Genomic DNA, 16,567 nt, shown 5'->3' with positions numbered 1-16,567 from the left:
AGCCTGTTCTCAGAGCTCTGTCTATTGTCTGTTGTTTTCCTCAGGATCCGGGTGGGATGTCATAAACTCATCAATCACCACATCTTCACCAACCTCATCCTGGTTTTCATCATGCTCAGCTCTGTCTCCCTCGCTGCAGAGGACCCCATACGCAACTTCTCTGCACGCAACATCGTAAGTACAGGAACCTTCTGTCTAGGGTAGAGGAACACACCGTATACAGCAATTGATTTTCAACAGATAGGCTTCGTAGTAGTACATAGTATGTACAGTAAAGACAGATTCTGTAAGGTTAATTATTGGTTCATTATTTACCTTGATTTAGTGATTTAGTTTGTTGCGATTGATGTACACTAACAGAGTACTGCGGTAAAGATAACTCTTTCCTGAACTTTTCCCCATGATGCTCTGAGGCAGCAGGTTCATTGACTTGAGTTGCTTTATTTCAACTCATCATACTAACTTAACCTCAAGCTGCGGGAATTTAAAGATGATGTCATTGTGGTAGTGGGATAATGGCATCATGCAGGTGCACTCAATGAAACTATACGATGAATAGATAGTGTATTATAAAATATATTGTATTCTACTGTACATGGATTTGATACATTTATATGACTACTGTTGATGTTCTGTTTATGCATATTAAGTCCTTTCCTATGCCCTTTCCTGCACACATGGATTATCCCACTCTAACTAGTTGTTCTAATGTCTTTGATGAATATACATGCTGCATAACCTGTATAATCGTTGTTAAACATATACGTTGCTTTTTGCAGATACTTGGTTACTTTGACTATGCTTTCACGGCTATCTTTACTGTTGAGATCCTATTGAAGGTAAATGGCCTGTGTCCGCCTCTTTGTGCTGTCTACTAACTGCCCCCCACAGTAACACTCCCAACGTCTGGTTGCCTTCCAGGTCCTAGGCTATGCAGATTATGTCTTCACTAGTATGTTTACATTTGAGATCATGTTGAAGGTAACCCCCGTTAATGACGACAGAGAGCCTTGTTGCATTCTCTCCTTGTGTGTCACCTGCTGCCACCACAGTACTACCTGCCTTGTTTTGTTTTCAGTTTCTATTCTTTGTCTTTTGACTCCATGGCACCTCTTTTAACTTTTAGATTGTCATCATCAGCTAACTCCCAACTACTACTACACACACACTGACTAACAAAAGAGTTGTTCAATTTCCACTAATCAACAAACTAATGATCCAGGAAGGAATCAGACACAAACTAGCCCAGATTGGTGTCATCATGATTGTCACGTTTGAGTTGAAAAGGTTTTGGAATTTCGACCGACGACACAAGTTTGTGTAACTTTCAAAAAATTATGCAACTCTTTGTGCAAGGAAACAGCTATCAATGCACTATTTAAGACCTGTAGCTTTGACTGAAGTTGAACCAGAAGTCATTGGCGGAGTTTTGGAGGGTTTAAAAACAAACATCTAAGGCCATCTCCAGTCAAAGCCAACTCCATCTCAAACTGACTGACTGCTATTCAGATACTAAAGCCATAAAAGAGGGGGCAAACCAACCATGTTCATGTGGAGCATGGACTTTCCCCTGACTGACTGAGTGCATAGAAATGTAGTGTTTCCTCCAGAACCGTTAAGAGGGTAGACCTAACCTGCACAGTGCTGTCCAGGGTCGTATTCATTAGGGCAAACAGTAGCAAAATGTTTCGCAACGGAAAGCGAAAACTACAGTTTCTTATTGGACCAGTTCAGTTAGTCCTCCCTTTTTCGGTCTGTTTTTTCCCGTTTGGTGCCTAATGAACACGTCCCGGCTCAACTTGGTCCTGCTGCGCTAGCAGCACCCTGCGTTCTCTGTTACCATTCTCAGTTAGCTCTTTACTCCCTCCCTCACTGTATGTTCTACTGGTCTCTACATTTACATGCACTCAGGACGATGAACTTTACTTTTATGATTTGAACAAGACTTCCTTCTGCTGGGTTGTTTACTTCTCTGCCTGCTGAAGTCTGACATGTTTTAGTGGGAGCTGCTTTATTATCCCTTTATATTTGAGCTATTAAAGAACATGAAGGAATGTGCTTTAAGGGAAACGGCCATACATGAATGTGTCAGTAAGGGGATTTGGTTTTCCAATCGCTGGAGCGTTCGATCCTATAGTTCATCTCAGTAGTAGACATAATATCTGTTCTCACAGAGTGGCAATAAACTGCATGTTTTACTGCTGCGAGTGACCCTGTTATTAGCGGATTGGGAAATGAATGACTTGCTACTACATTCATGTACCAGTGTGCCGTGGGGTGGCGATGGTAGCTGCTAGCCTCCTGTGTTACTGCTCTGCCTGAGTCTGAGCCTGAGTCTGAGCCTGATTCTGAGCCTGATTCTGAGCCTGAGTCTGAGCCTGAGCCTGAGTCTGAGCTCGCCACCCTGAAATAGAGTGATCTACAAGAGTGTGGAATTATGTGGGTGTACGTGGGTGTGAGGGAGAGTGAGTGCTGTATTATTGCTGTTTCTACTCCTTTGTCTATTTCGATGTGTCTGTCTTGTGGTGTACAACTGTGATATTGTGTACTTCTCACTGGGGACACCATGTCATTTCAACATGGAGAACTGTGTAATATTTGGTTGAGACGATGAACAGTGAGATTACAACCTATATTTACCCACTCAAAAACACAGCCAAAAATGTGTTGAATTTCCAATGTGTTATCGCTATGCTTTCAACCATCTAAAAGCACAACCAAATTTCAAGATTTCCACAGACCTGCGACGACCTGTTATCTTTGACATGCACACTTTAAATTATTACATAAGAAGAACTTTATAGTTGCAGTAACCACAACATGTGGCCATGGATGTGTTACCCAAGGTTGTATGTTACATTAGTTTGTAAGGTAGCCTTTTCCTGTATTACACAAGTAATATTGAATTGTGTTTGGTTGACAACGTAACCAAATATCAACATTTAAAGGAGATGTATCTGCTTGGATTGTTCCATTTGAGCCACTGGCTTAAATCCCATTCTTTAACTTATACTTTTGGTTGAGTTGGAGACGTGAATGCAACATATCATTTGTTAGCATGTCGACAAGTTAATAGGCGATTTATTTTATTTCATAAGTGATATTCAATTGTGTTTGTTAGTCAAAAGAGCCAAATAACAACATTTGAAGGAGATGTATCTTCTGTTTGGATAGTTCCACTTAGTCTGGCTTGTTTGATTACTTTCTTCAAATCCAAGTTATTTTCCACGTAGATTCCACATCACAATATGTTGATAAATGACATTGAAACAACGTTGATTCAACTAGTTTGTGCCCAGTGGGTTGTGTGTATGTCTCTGTGTTTGTGTTAATGTGTGTATTTCTTCGTGTCTGATACCCCTCTAACTAACTGTGCCCTTCCCATCAGATGACCACATACGGTGCGTTCCTCCATAAAGGAGCGTTCTGTAGGAACACCTTCAACCTGCTGGATCTGCTGGTGGTGGGGGTCTCCCTGGTCTCCTTCTGCATCCAGTCAGTACCTGCTGCTACCCTCCGCCCACACTATTTCCTTTCTTTCTTTTCCTCTCTCTCTCTCACTCTGCTATCTGTCTCTTCATCATATTCCTCACCCATTCTCCCTCTCTCTCTGTTTCTTCTCTCTTGCACACTGTCCTAACACATTATTTTTAATTGATATGGTCCCGTTAGATATGGCAGTGAATGGTTGTATTTAGAGAGTGCGAGTTTGTTTCTGACAGTGAGTTCCTGTGATGACATTTAGGTCCTCTGCCATCTCAGTGGTGAAGATTCTGAGGGTCCTGCGTGTGCTTCGGCCCCTGAGGGCTATCAACAGAGCCAAAGGTCTCAAGGTAGACTGTTAACCTCCTACTCTTTCTCTTTATGTATCAATTTACTTGCCACAGTATTGGTAGAACAATTACAGTAAACGTGATAGTTTGTTACAAAAACCTGTGCCGTGCGACAGGTACAAAAGGTAATAGTTCCCGTAACGGTATCGTTACTATAGCTCCTTGTCTTCTTTGACATATATTAACCTTTCATCAATGTAATGCCATCTTACCGTTCAATGACTGCTAACATTTGAACTTTGACCCTTGCAGCATGTAGTCCAGTGTGTGTTTGTGGCCATCAGGACCATCGGTAACATCATGATCGTCACCACACTGTTGCAGTTCATGTTTGCCTGCATAGGAGTACAGCTCTTTAAGGTCAGCGCCGTAACTGGTTCTAAGATCAGTACTATAACTCTACCGTAACAGCACTGTAACACTGGTTCTATGATCAGTACTATAACACTACTGTCAGCACTGTAACACTGGTTCTAAGATCAGTACTATAACACTACTGTCAGCACTGTAACACTGGTTCTAAGATCAGTACTATAACACTACTGTCAGCACTGTAACACTGGTTCTAAGATCAGTACTATAACACTACTGTAACAGCACTGTCAGCGCTGTAACACTGGTTCTAAGATCAATACTATAACACTACATAACAGCACTGTCAGCACTGTAACACTGGTTCTAAGATCAGTACTATAACACTACGTAACAGCACTGTCAGCACTGTAACACTGGTTCTAAGATCAGTACTATAACACTACCGTAACAGCACTGTCAGCGCTGTAACACTGGTTCTAAGATCAGTACTATAACACTACCGTAACAGCACTGTCAGCACTGTAACACTGGTTCTAAGATCAGTACTATAACACTACTGTCAGCACTGTAACACTGGTTCTAAGATCAGTACTATAACACTACCGTAACAGCACTGTCAGCACTGTAACACTGGTTCTAAGATCAGTACTATAACACTACCGTAACAGCACTGTCAGCGCTGTAACACTGGTTCTAAGATCAGTACTATAACACTACCGTAACAGCACTGTCAGCGCCGTAACACTGGTTCTAAGATCAGTACTATAACACTACCGTAACAGCACTGTAACACTGGTTCTAAGATCAGTACTATAACACTACCTTAACAGCACTGTCAGCGCCATAACACTGGTTCTAAGATCAGTACTATAACACTACCGTAACAGCACTGTAACACTGGTTCTAAGATCAGTACTATAACACTACCGTAACAGCACTGTCAGCACCGTAACACTGGTTCTAAGATCAGTACTATAACACTACTGTAACAGCACTGTCAGCACTGTAACACTGGTTCTAAGATCAGTATTATAACACTACCGTAACAGCACTGTCAGCGCTGTAACACTGGTTCTAAGATCAGTACTATAACACTACCGTAACAGCACTGTCGGCAATGTAACACTGGTTCTAAGATCAGTACTATAACACTACCGTAACAGCACTGTAACACTGGTTCTAAGATCAGTACTATAACACTACTGTAACAGCACTGTCAGCGCCGTAACACTGGTTCTAAGATCAGTACTATAACACTACCGTAACAGCACTGTCAGCACTGTAACACTGGTTCTAAGATCAGTACTATAACACTACCGTAACAGCACTGTCAGCGCTGTAACACTGGTTCTAAGATCAGTACTATAACACTATTGTAACAGCACTGTCAGCGCTGTAACACTGGTTCTATGATCAGTACTATATTACTACCGTAACAGCACTGTCAGCGCCGTAACACTGGTTCTAAGATCAGTACTATAACACTACTGTAACAGCACTGTCAGCGCTGTAACACTGGTTCTAAGATCAGTACTATAACACTACCGTAACAGCACTGTAACACTGGTTCTAAGATCAGTACTATAACACTACTGTAACAGCACTGTCAGCGCCGTAACACTGGTTCTAAGATCAGCACTATATCAGTACCGTAACAGCACTGTAACACTGGTTCTAAGATCAGTACTATAACACTACTGTACCAGCACTGTCAGCGCCGTAACACTGGTTCTAAGATCAGTACTATAACACTACCGTAACAGCACTGTCAGCGCTGTAACACTGGTTCTAAGATCAGTACTATAACACTACCGTAACAGCACTGTAACACTGGTTCTAAGATCAGTACTATAACACTACTGTAACAGCACTGTCAGCGCCGTAACACTGGTTCTAAGATCAGTACTATAACACTACCGTAACAGCACTGTCAGCGCTGTAACACTGGTTCTAAGATCAGTACTATAACACTACGTAACAGCACTGTCAGCACTGTAACACTGGTTCTAAGATCAGTACTATAACACTACCGTAACAGCACTGTAACACTGGTTCTAAGATCAGTACTATAACACTACCTTAACAGCACTGTCAGCGCCGTAACACTGGTTCTAAGATCAGTACTATAACACTACCTTAACAGCACTGTCAGCGCTGTAACACTGGTTCTAAGATCAGTACTATAACACTACCTTAACAGCACTGTCAGCACTTGATAGAGGAATTTTAGATTCCTTTATGCTTTAATTGCCAAAACCAATTAGCACTCATTTCTAATTCATTAATGAATTGTAAGTTCATTAATTATGCATGAAGTAGCAGCATGTAGTCCAGTGTGTGTTTGTGGCCATCAGGACCATCGGTAACATCATGATCGTCACCACACTGTTGCAGTTCATGTTTGCCTGCATAGGAGTACAGCTCTTTAAGGTCAGCGCCGTAACTGGTTCTAAGATCAGTACTATAACTCTACCGTAACAGCACTGTAACACTGGTTCTATGATCAGTACTATAACACTACTGTCAGCACTGTAACACTGGTTCTAAGATCAGTACTATAACACTACTGTCAGCACTGTAACACTGGTTCTAAGATCAGTACTATAACACTACTGTCAGCACTGTAACACTGGTTCTAAGATCAGTACTATAACACTACTGTAACAGCACTGTCAGCGCTGTAACACTGGTTCTAAGATCAATACTATAACACTACATAACAGCACTGTCAGCACTGTAACACTGGTTCTAAGATCAGTACTATAACACTACGTAACAGCACTGTCAGCACTGTAACACTGGTTCTAAGATCAGTACTATAACACTACCGTAACAGCACTGTCAGCGCTGTAACACTGGTTCTAAGATCAGTACTATAACACTACCGTAACAGCACTGTAACACTGGTTCTAAGATCAGTACTATAACACTACCTTAACAGCACTGTCAGCGCCGTAACACTGGTTCTAAGATCAGTACTATAACACTACCTTAACAGCACTGTCAGCGCTGTAACACTGGTTCTAAGATCAGTACTATAACACTACCTTAACAGCACTGTCAGCACTTGATAGAGGAATTTTAGATTCCTTTATGCTTTAATTGCCAAAACCAATTAGCACTCATTTCTAATTCATTAATGAATTGTAAGTTCATTAATTATGCATGAAGTAGATTGAGACCAGTCTTAAAAGCCAGGTAAAGAGTGTTTAATTCCAGAGAGTACTGACCCAAAATACAAAGAACATTACATTTTAAAGAAAGAAGACATAAAATGACGTCATCAGTTTCACACCCTCTCCCAGCCTTACAATGGCGTAGTATTCGGTCCTGGAGATAGTTTCACTACTTCTCTCCACTAATGGAATCCAACCAAAACATTCTTATCTGTTTGAAAAACTATCTTATCCCTCCTTCTTAAATTTCCCAGGAGACACAGACAATTAATTCATTTCTGCTTACATTTTCAGTAACAGCTCAACTAAAAATTCATACTTTTCAAATCATAACATAATAGTATTAGAATAAATGGTTCTAATCATTAATGTATACATAATTGATCATCTAAACTATAATTTCCTCTAACAGCACTGTAACACTGGTTCTAATATCAGTACTATAACACTACTGTAACAGCACTGTCAGCGCCGTAACACTGGTTCTAAGATCAGTACTATAACACTACCGTAACAGCACTGTCAGCGCTGTAACACTGGTTCTAATATCAGTACTATAACACTACTGTAACAGCACTGTCAGCGCTGTAACACTGGTTCTAAGATCAGTACTATAACACTACCGTAACAGCACTGTAACACTGGTTCTAAGATCAGTACTATAACACTACTGTAACAGCACTGTCAGTGCCGTAACACTGGTTCTAAGATCAGCACTATATCACTACCGTAACAGCACTGTAACACTGGTTCTAAGATCAGTACTATAACACTACTGTAACAGCACTGTCAGCGCCGTAACACTGGTTCTAAGATCAGTACTATAACACTACCGTAACAGCACTGTCAGCGCTGTAACACTGGTTCTAAGATCAGTACTATAACACTACCGTAACAGCACTGTAACACTGGTTCTAAGATCAGTACTATAACACTACTGTAACAGCACTGTCAGCGCCGTAACACTGGTTCTAAGATCAGTACTATAACCCTACCGTAACAGCACTGTCAGCGCTGTAACACTGGTTCTAAGATCAGTACTATAACACTACCGTAACAGCACTGTCAGCGCTGTAACACTGGTTCTAAGATCAGTACTATAACACTACCGTAACAGCACTGTCAGCACTGGTTCTAAGATCAGTACTATAACACTACCGTAACAGCACTGTAACACTGGTTCTAAGATCAGTACTATAACACTACCGTAACAGCACTGTCAGCGCTGTAACACTGGTTCTAAGATCAGTACTATAACACTACCGTAACAGCACTGTCAGCACTGTAACACTGGTTCTAAGATCAGTACTATAACACTACCGTAACAGCACTGTCAGCGCTGTAACACTGGTTCTAAGATCAGTACTATAACACTACCGTAACAGCACTGTCAGCGCTGTAACACTGGTTCTAAGATCAGTACTATAACACCACGTAACAGCACTGTCAGCACTGTAACACTGGTTCTAAGATCAGTACTATAACACTACCGTAACAGCACTGTAACACTGGTTCTAAGATCAGTACTATAACACTACTGTAACAGCACTGTCGGCGCCGTAACACTGGTTCTAAGATCAGTACTATAACACTACCATAACAGCACTGTCAGTGCCGTAACACTGGTTCTAAGATCAGTACTATAACACTACCGTAACAGCACTGTCAGCGCTGTAACACTGGTTCTAAGATCAGTACTATAACACTACGTAACAGCACTGTCAGCACTGTAACACTGGTTCTAAGATCAGTACTATAACACTACCGTAACAGCACTGTAACACTGGTTCTAAGATCAGTACTATAACACTACTGTAACAGCACTGTCAGCGCCGTAACACTGGTTCTAAGATCAGTACTATAACACTACCGTAACAGCACTGTCAGTGCTGTAACACTGGTTCTAAGATCAGTACTATAACACTACCGTAACAGCACTGTCAGCGCTGTAACACTGGTTCTAAGATCAGTACTATAACACTACCGTAACAGCACTGTCAGCACTGGTTCTAAGATCAGTACTATAACACTACCGTAACAGCACTGTAACACTGGTTCTAAGATCAGTACTATAACACTACCGTAACAGCACTGTCAGCGCTGTAACACTGGTTCTAAGATCAGTACTATAACACTAACGTAACAGCACTGTCAGCACTGTAACACTGGTTCTAAGATCAGTACTATAACACTACCGTAACAGCACTGTCAGCGCTGTAACACTGGTTCTAAGATCAGTACTATAACACTACCGTAACAGCACTGTCAGCGCTGTAACACTGGTTCTAAGATCAGTACTATAACACTACCGTAACAGCACTGTCAGCACTGGTTCTAAGATCAGTACTATAACACTACCGTAACAGCACTGTAACACTGGTTCTAAGATCAGTACTATAACACTACCGTAACAGCACTGTCAGCGCTGTAACACTGGTTCTAAGATCAGTACTATAACACTACCGTAACAGCACTGTCAGCACTGTAACACTGGTTCTAAGATCAGTACTATAACACTACCGTAACAGCACTGTCAGCGCTGTAACACTGGTTCTAAGATCAGTACTATAACACTACCGTAACAGCACTGTCAGCGCTGTAACACTGGTTCTAAGATCAGTACTATAACACCACGTAACAGCACTGTCAGCACTGTAACACTGGTTCTAAGATCAGTACTATAACACTACCGTAACAGCACTGTAACACTGGTTCTAAGATCAGTACTATAACACTACTGTAACAGCACTGTCGGCGCCGTAACACTGGTTCTAAGATCAGTACTATAACACTACCATAACAGCACTGTCAGTGCCGTAACACTGGTTCTAAGATCAGTACTATAACACTACCGTAACAGCACTGTCAGCGCTGTAACACTGGTTCTAAGATCAGTACTATAACACTACGTAACAGCACTGTCAGCACTGTAACACTGGTTCTAAGATCAGTACTATAACACTACCGTAACAGCACTGTAACACTGGTTCTAAGATCAGTACTATAACACTACTGTAACAGCACTGTCAGCGCCGTAACACTGGTTCTAAGATCAGTACTATAACACTACCGTAACAGCACTGTCAGCGCTGTAACACTGGTTCTAAGATCAGTACTATAACACTACCGTAACAGCACTGTCAGCGCTGTAACACTGGTTCTAAGATCAGTACTATAACACTACCGTAACAGCACTGTCAGCACTGGTTCTAAGATCAGTACTATAACACTACCGTAACAGCACTGTAACACTGGTTCTAAGATCAGTACTATAACACTACCGTAACAGCACTGTCAGCGCTGTAACACTGGTTCTAATATCAGTACTATAACACTACTGTAACAGCACTGTCAGCGCTGTAACACTGGTTCTAAGATCAGTACTATAACACTACCGTAACAGCACTGTAACACTGGTTCTAAGATCAGTACTATAACACTACTGTAACAGCACTGTCAGTGCCGTAACACTGGTTCTAAGATCAGCACTATATCACTACCGTAACAGCACTGTAACACTGGTTCTAAGATCAGTACTATAACACTACTGTAACAGCACTGTCAGCGCCGTAACACTGGTTCTAAGATCAGTACTATAACACTACCGTAACAGCACTGTCAGCGCTGTAACACTGGTTCTAAGATCAGTACTATAACACTACCGTAACAGCACTGTCAGCGCTGTAACACTGGTTCTAAGATCAGTACTATAACACTACCGTAACAGCACTGTAACACTGGTTCTAAGATCAGTACTATAACACTACTGTAACAGCACTGTCTGCGCCGTAACACTGGTTCTAAGATCAGTACTATAACACTACCGTAACAGCACTGTCAGCGCTGTAACACTGGTTCTAAGATCAGTACTATAACACTACCGTAACAGCACTGTCAGCGCTGTAACACTGGTTCTAAGATCAGTACTATAACACTACCGTAACAGCACTGTCAGCACTGGTTCTAAGATCAGTACTATAACACTACCGTAACAGCACTGTAACACTGGTTCTAAGATCAGTACTATAACACTACCGTAACAGCACTGTCAGCGCTGTAACACTGGTTCTAAGATCAGTACTATAACACTACCGTAACAGCACTGTCAGCACTGTAACACTGGTTCTAAGATCAGTACTATAACACTACCGTAACAGCACTGTCAGCGCTGTAACACTGGTTCTAAGATCAGTACTATAACACTACCGTAACAGCACTGTCAGCGCTGTAACACTGGTTCTAAGATCAGTACTATAACACCACGTAACAGCACTGTCAGCACTGTAACACTGGTTCTAAGATCAGTACTATAACACTACCGTAACAGCACTGTAACACTGGTTCTAAGATCAGTACTATAACACTACTGTAACAGCACTGTCGGCGCCGTAACACTGGTTCTAAGATCAGTACTATAACACTACCATAACAGCACTGTCAGTGCCGTAACACTGGTTCTAAGATCAGTACTATAACACTACCGTAACAGCACTGTCAGCGCTGTAACACTGGTTCTAAGATCAGTACTATAACACTACGTAACAGCACTGTCAGCACTGTAACACTGGTTCTAAGATCAGTACTATAACACTACCGTAACAGCACTGTAACACTGGTTCTAAGATCAGTACTATAACACTACTGTAACAGCACTGTCAGCGCCGTAACACTGGTTCTAAGATCAGTACTATAACACTACCGTAACAGCACTGTCAGTGCTGTAACACTGGTTCTAAGATCAGTACTATAACACTACCGTAACAGCACTGTCAGCGCTGTAACACTGGTTCTAAGATCAGTACTATAACACTACCGTAACAGCACTGTCAGCACTGGTTCTAAGATCAGTACTATAACACTACCGTAACAGCACTGTAACACTGGTTCTAAGATCAGTACTATAACACTACCGTAACAGCACTGTCAGCGCTGTAACACTGGTTCTAAGATCAGTACTATAACACTAACGTAACAGCACTGTCAGCACTGTAACACTGGTTCTAAGATCAGTACTATAACACTACCGTAACAGCACTGTCAGCGCTGTAACACTGGTTCTAAGATCAGTACTATAACACTACCGTAACAGCACTGTCAGCGCTGTAACACTGGTTCTAAGATCAGTACTATAACACTACCGTAACAGCACTGTCAGCACTGGTTCTAAGATCAGTACTATAACACTACCGTAACAGCACTGTAACACTGGTTCTAAGATCAGTACTATAACACTACCGTAACAGCACTGTCAGCGCTGTAACACTGGTTCTAAGATCAGTACTATAACACTACCGTAACAGCACTGTCAGCACTGTAACACTGGTTCTAAGATCAGTACTATAACACTACCGTAACAGCACTGTCAGCGCTGTAACACTGGTTCTAAGATCAGTACTATAACACTACCGTAACAGCACTGTCAGCGCTGTAACACTGGTTCTAAGATCAGTACTATAACACCACGTAACAGCACTGTCAGCACTGTAACACTGGTTCTAAGATCAGTACTATAACACTACCGTAACAGCACTGTAACACTGGTTCTAAGATCAGTACTATAACACTACTGTAACAGCACTGTCGGCGCCGTAACACTGGTTCTAAGATCAGTACTATAACACTACCATAACAGCACTGTCAGTGCCGTAACACTGGTTCTAAGATCAGTACTATAACACTACCGTAACAGCACTGTCAGCGCTGTAACACTGGTTCTAAGATCAGTACTATAACACTACGTAACAGCACTGTCAGCACTGTAACACTGGTTCTAAGATCAGTACTATAACACTACCGTAACAGCACTGTAACACTGGTTCTAAGATCAGTACTATAACACTACTGTAACAGCACTGTCAGCGCCGTAACACTGGTTCTAAGATCAGTACTATAACACTACCGTAACAGCACTGTCAGCGCTGTAACACTGGTTCTAAGATCAGTACTATAACACTACCGTAACAGCACTGTCAGCGCTGTAACACTGGTTCTAAGATCAGTACTATAACACTACCGTAACAGCACTGTCAGCACTGGTTCTAAGATCAGTACTATAACACTACCGTAACAGCACTGTAACACTGGTTCTAAGATCAGTACTATAACACTACCGTAACAGCACTGTCAGCGCTGTAACACTGGTTCTAAGATCAGTACTATAACACTACCGTAACAGCACTGTCAGCACTGTAACACTGGTTCTAAGATCAGTACTATAACACTACCGTAACAGCACTGTCAGCGCTGTAACACTGGTTCTAAGATCAGTACTATAACACTACCGTAACAGCACTGTCAGCGCTGTAACACTGGTTCTAAGATCAGTACTATAACACCACGTAACAGCACTGTCAGCACTGTAACACTGGTTCTAAGATCAGTACTATAACACTACCGTAACAGCACTGTAACACTGGTTCTAAGATCAGTACTATAACACTACTGTAACAGCACTGTCGGCGCCGTAACACTGGTTCTAAGATCAGTACTATAACACTACCATAACAGCACTGTCAGTGCCGTAACACTGGTTCTAAGATCAGTACTATAACACTACCGTAACAGCACTGTCAGCGCTGTAACACTGGTTCTAAGATCAGTACTATAACACTACGTAACAGCACTGTCAGCACTGTAACACTGGTTCTAAGATCAGTACTATAACACTACCGTAACAGCACTGTAACACTGGTTCTAAGATCAGTACTATAACACTACTGTAACAGCACTGTCAGCGCCGTAACACTGGTTCTAAGATCAGTACTATAACACTACCGTAACAGCACTGTCAGCACTGTAACACTGGTTCTAAGATCAGTACTATAACACTACCGTAACAGCACTGTCAGCGCTGTAACACTGGTTCTAAGATCAGTACTATAACACTACCGTAACAGCACTGTCAGCGCTGTAACACTGGTTCTAAGATCAGTACTATAACACTACCGTAACAGCACTGTCAGCACTGTAACACTGGTTCTAAGATCAGTACTATAACACTACCGTAACAGCACTGTCAGCACTGTAACACTGGTTCTAAGATCAGTACTATAACACTACTGTCAGCACTGTAACACCAATTTGGAAGAAAACTGACTGAAACAGGGAGGACCACTGAAACCTATCCAATATGAAATGCTTGTTTTTGTTTTCCGTTGCTAAACATTTTGCTATGGTGTGTCCTAATGAATTAGACCCTTGTGTGTAGACACTCCCAGACAAGGAAGATGTGTGTGTTTGCTTCACAGGGGAAGTTTTACCGATGTACAGACGAAGCCAAGTCCAGCCCAGACGAATGCAAGTCAGTTGCTTTTGATACATTTGTCCATCTATAGCTACATAGTAAACTGACACCCGTCATAGTGTACCATAAATACTTCCATTTACTCTACAGTATGTGTTCTTTAGTATCTTTGATTTGAGCATGTTGCCCATAGACATACATATTCACAACTTCCACAATATTCATATTGTTTATATATTGTACATCATAGGCCTAAACCTAAATCCTAACCTCTAACTCCTGTGACCTCTAACCTCCCAGGGGCACCTACATCCATTTTAAGGACGGGGACGTGAACCAGCCGGCCATCCAAAAGAGAGTGTGGCACAACAGCGAGTTCAACTTTGACAACGTGCTGATGGCCATGATGGCTCTTTTCACCGTGTCTACCTTCGAGGGCTGGCCTTCGTAAGACACACTCTCATATTATATACTCAAATACAATATTAAACACTTTCATATTTTTGTGTATAAAAAATAACAATAAAAAAAATGTCTCTCCTGTCTCTCTCCCTCTCTCTCTCTCTCTCTCTCGCTCTCTCTCTCCTCTCTCTGTCTCCTATCTCTCTCTCCTATCTCTCTCTCTCTCCTATTTCTCTCTCTCCTCTCTCTGTCCCTCCTATCTCTCTCTATCTTTCTCCTTTCTGTCTCTCCTATCTCTCTCTCCTCTCCCTCTCTCTCTCTCTCTCTCTCTCTCTCTCTCTCTCTCTCCTATTTCTCTCTCTCCTCTCTCTGTCTCTCCTATCTCTCTCTATCTTTCTCCTTTCTGTCTCTCCTATCTCTCTCTCCTCTCTCTCTCTCTCTCTCTCTCTCTCTCTCTCTCTCTCTCTCTCTCTCTCAGGTTGCTCTACAAGGCCATAGACTCTAACAGAGAGAACCTGGGTCCCATCTACAACTACCGCATCGAGATCTCCATCTTCTTCATCATCTACATCATCATCATCGCTTTCTTCATGATGAACATCTTCGTCGGCTTCGTCATCGTCACCTTCCAGGAGCAAGGAGAGAAAGAATACAAGAACTGTGAGCTTGATAAGAACCAGGTCAGTTCATGTGTGTGTGTGTGTTTAGAAGAACAAAACATGGTGCGAATCAGCGTCGTGTGAATAGGTGGCAGGGAAGTCAGGCGCAGGTGAGTCAAAATGAAGTGTAAATGGAATCTTTTAATAAATGTCAACAGAACATGCTCCATAACACTAAAACGTACAGACATGAAAAAACATGGGTACGAGGACCCGTCGCGCACCAACAACAAAATGACAACACTGACAATTAAACAATCTTTGACAAAGACATGAGAGGAAACAGAGGGTTAAATACACAACAGGTAATGAATGGGATTGAAAACAGGTGTGTGGGAAGACAAGACAAAACCAATGGAAAATGAAAAATGGATCAATGATGGCTAGAAGACCGGTGAGGTCGAACGCCGAGCACCGCCCGAACAAGGAGAGGCAACGACTTCGGCAGAAGTCGTGACATCATCATTCCCCACACTAAGGTTCTCAGTGTGTTGCTATGCAGTTTGTGTGTATACCAGGGTTTCCATTAGGAAAATGTGCCTACAGACATTTGACCAGCAGCATTTAAATGTACCTGACATTTGATAAATGTACCGGACACATATGCGTTGGGTGCGTAGCCTGATTATGACTGGTCAGAGTGACAGAAATCACATTCAGATTATAGTCTTTCATATTAACAGAGGATGCAATGATATCCGGTCCTTCTTACCGAATTCTGATGCTCACTTTGAACATGTTAGAAGAACTCTTCTAACAGCCGACAAGACGAGTAACAAACAGCAAAATCACTAGCCTATGTCAATCTATTATCCCTCATAGTAGAAAAGTTGTCCTATTTTATTGATCAGCTTGGAGAGAAAGAAATAGTCTATTCCAAACAGACTCTGGGACAACTGTGAGATGATAGATCCCAAATTCATACAACCAGTAGGCCTA

The 16,567-nt window shown here is 41.8% G+C and overlaps 1 protein-coding gene across 1 annotated transcript in view; it reads left to right on the top strand.

The window, feature by feature from the left end:
- Nucleotides 1–16,567, top strand: part of LOC115131694 (voltage-dependent L-type calcium channel subunit alpha-1D-like) — a 190,148-nt gene that overhangs the window by 74,246 nt on the left and 99,335 nt on the right. The window contains exons 20-27 of the mRNA XM_065003103.1: nt 45–174; nt 780–839; nt 3,389–3,495; nt 3,746–3,833; nt 4,086–4,193; nt 14,572–14,624; nt 14,868–15,014; nt 15,448–15,649. Coding sequence (XP_064859175.1) covers nt 45–174; nt 780–839; nt 3,389–3,495; nt 3,746–3,833; nt 4,086–4,193; nt 14,572–14,624; nt 14,868–15,014; nt 15,448–15,649 — 895 coding nt within the window. The remainder of the gene's footprint in view (nt 1–44; nt 175–779; nt 840–3,388; nt 3,496–3,745; nt 3,834–4,085; nt 4,194–14,571; nt 14,625–14,867; nt 15,015–15,447; nt 15,650–16,567) is intronic.

The sequence above is a fragment of the Oncorhynchus nerka genome, linkage group LG2, assembly GCF_034236695.1.
Source record: "Oncorhynchus nerka isolate Pitt River linkage group LG2, Oner_Uvic_2.0, whole genome shotgun sequence".
NCBI lineage: Eukaryota > Metazoa > Chordata > Actinopteri > Salmoniformes > Salmonidae > Oncorhynchus > Oncorhynchus nerka.
This window is presented reverse-complemented; position numbering and strand designations above follow the sequence as displayed.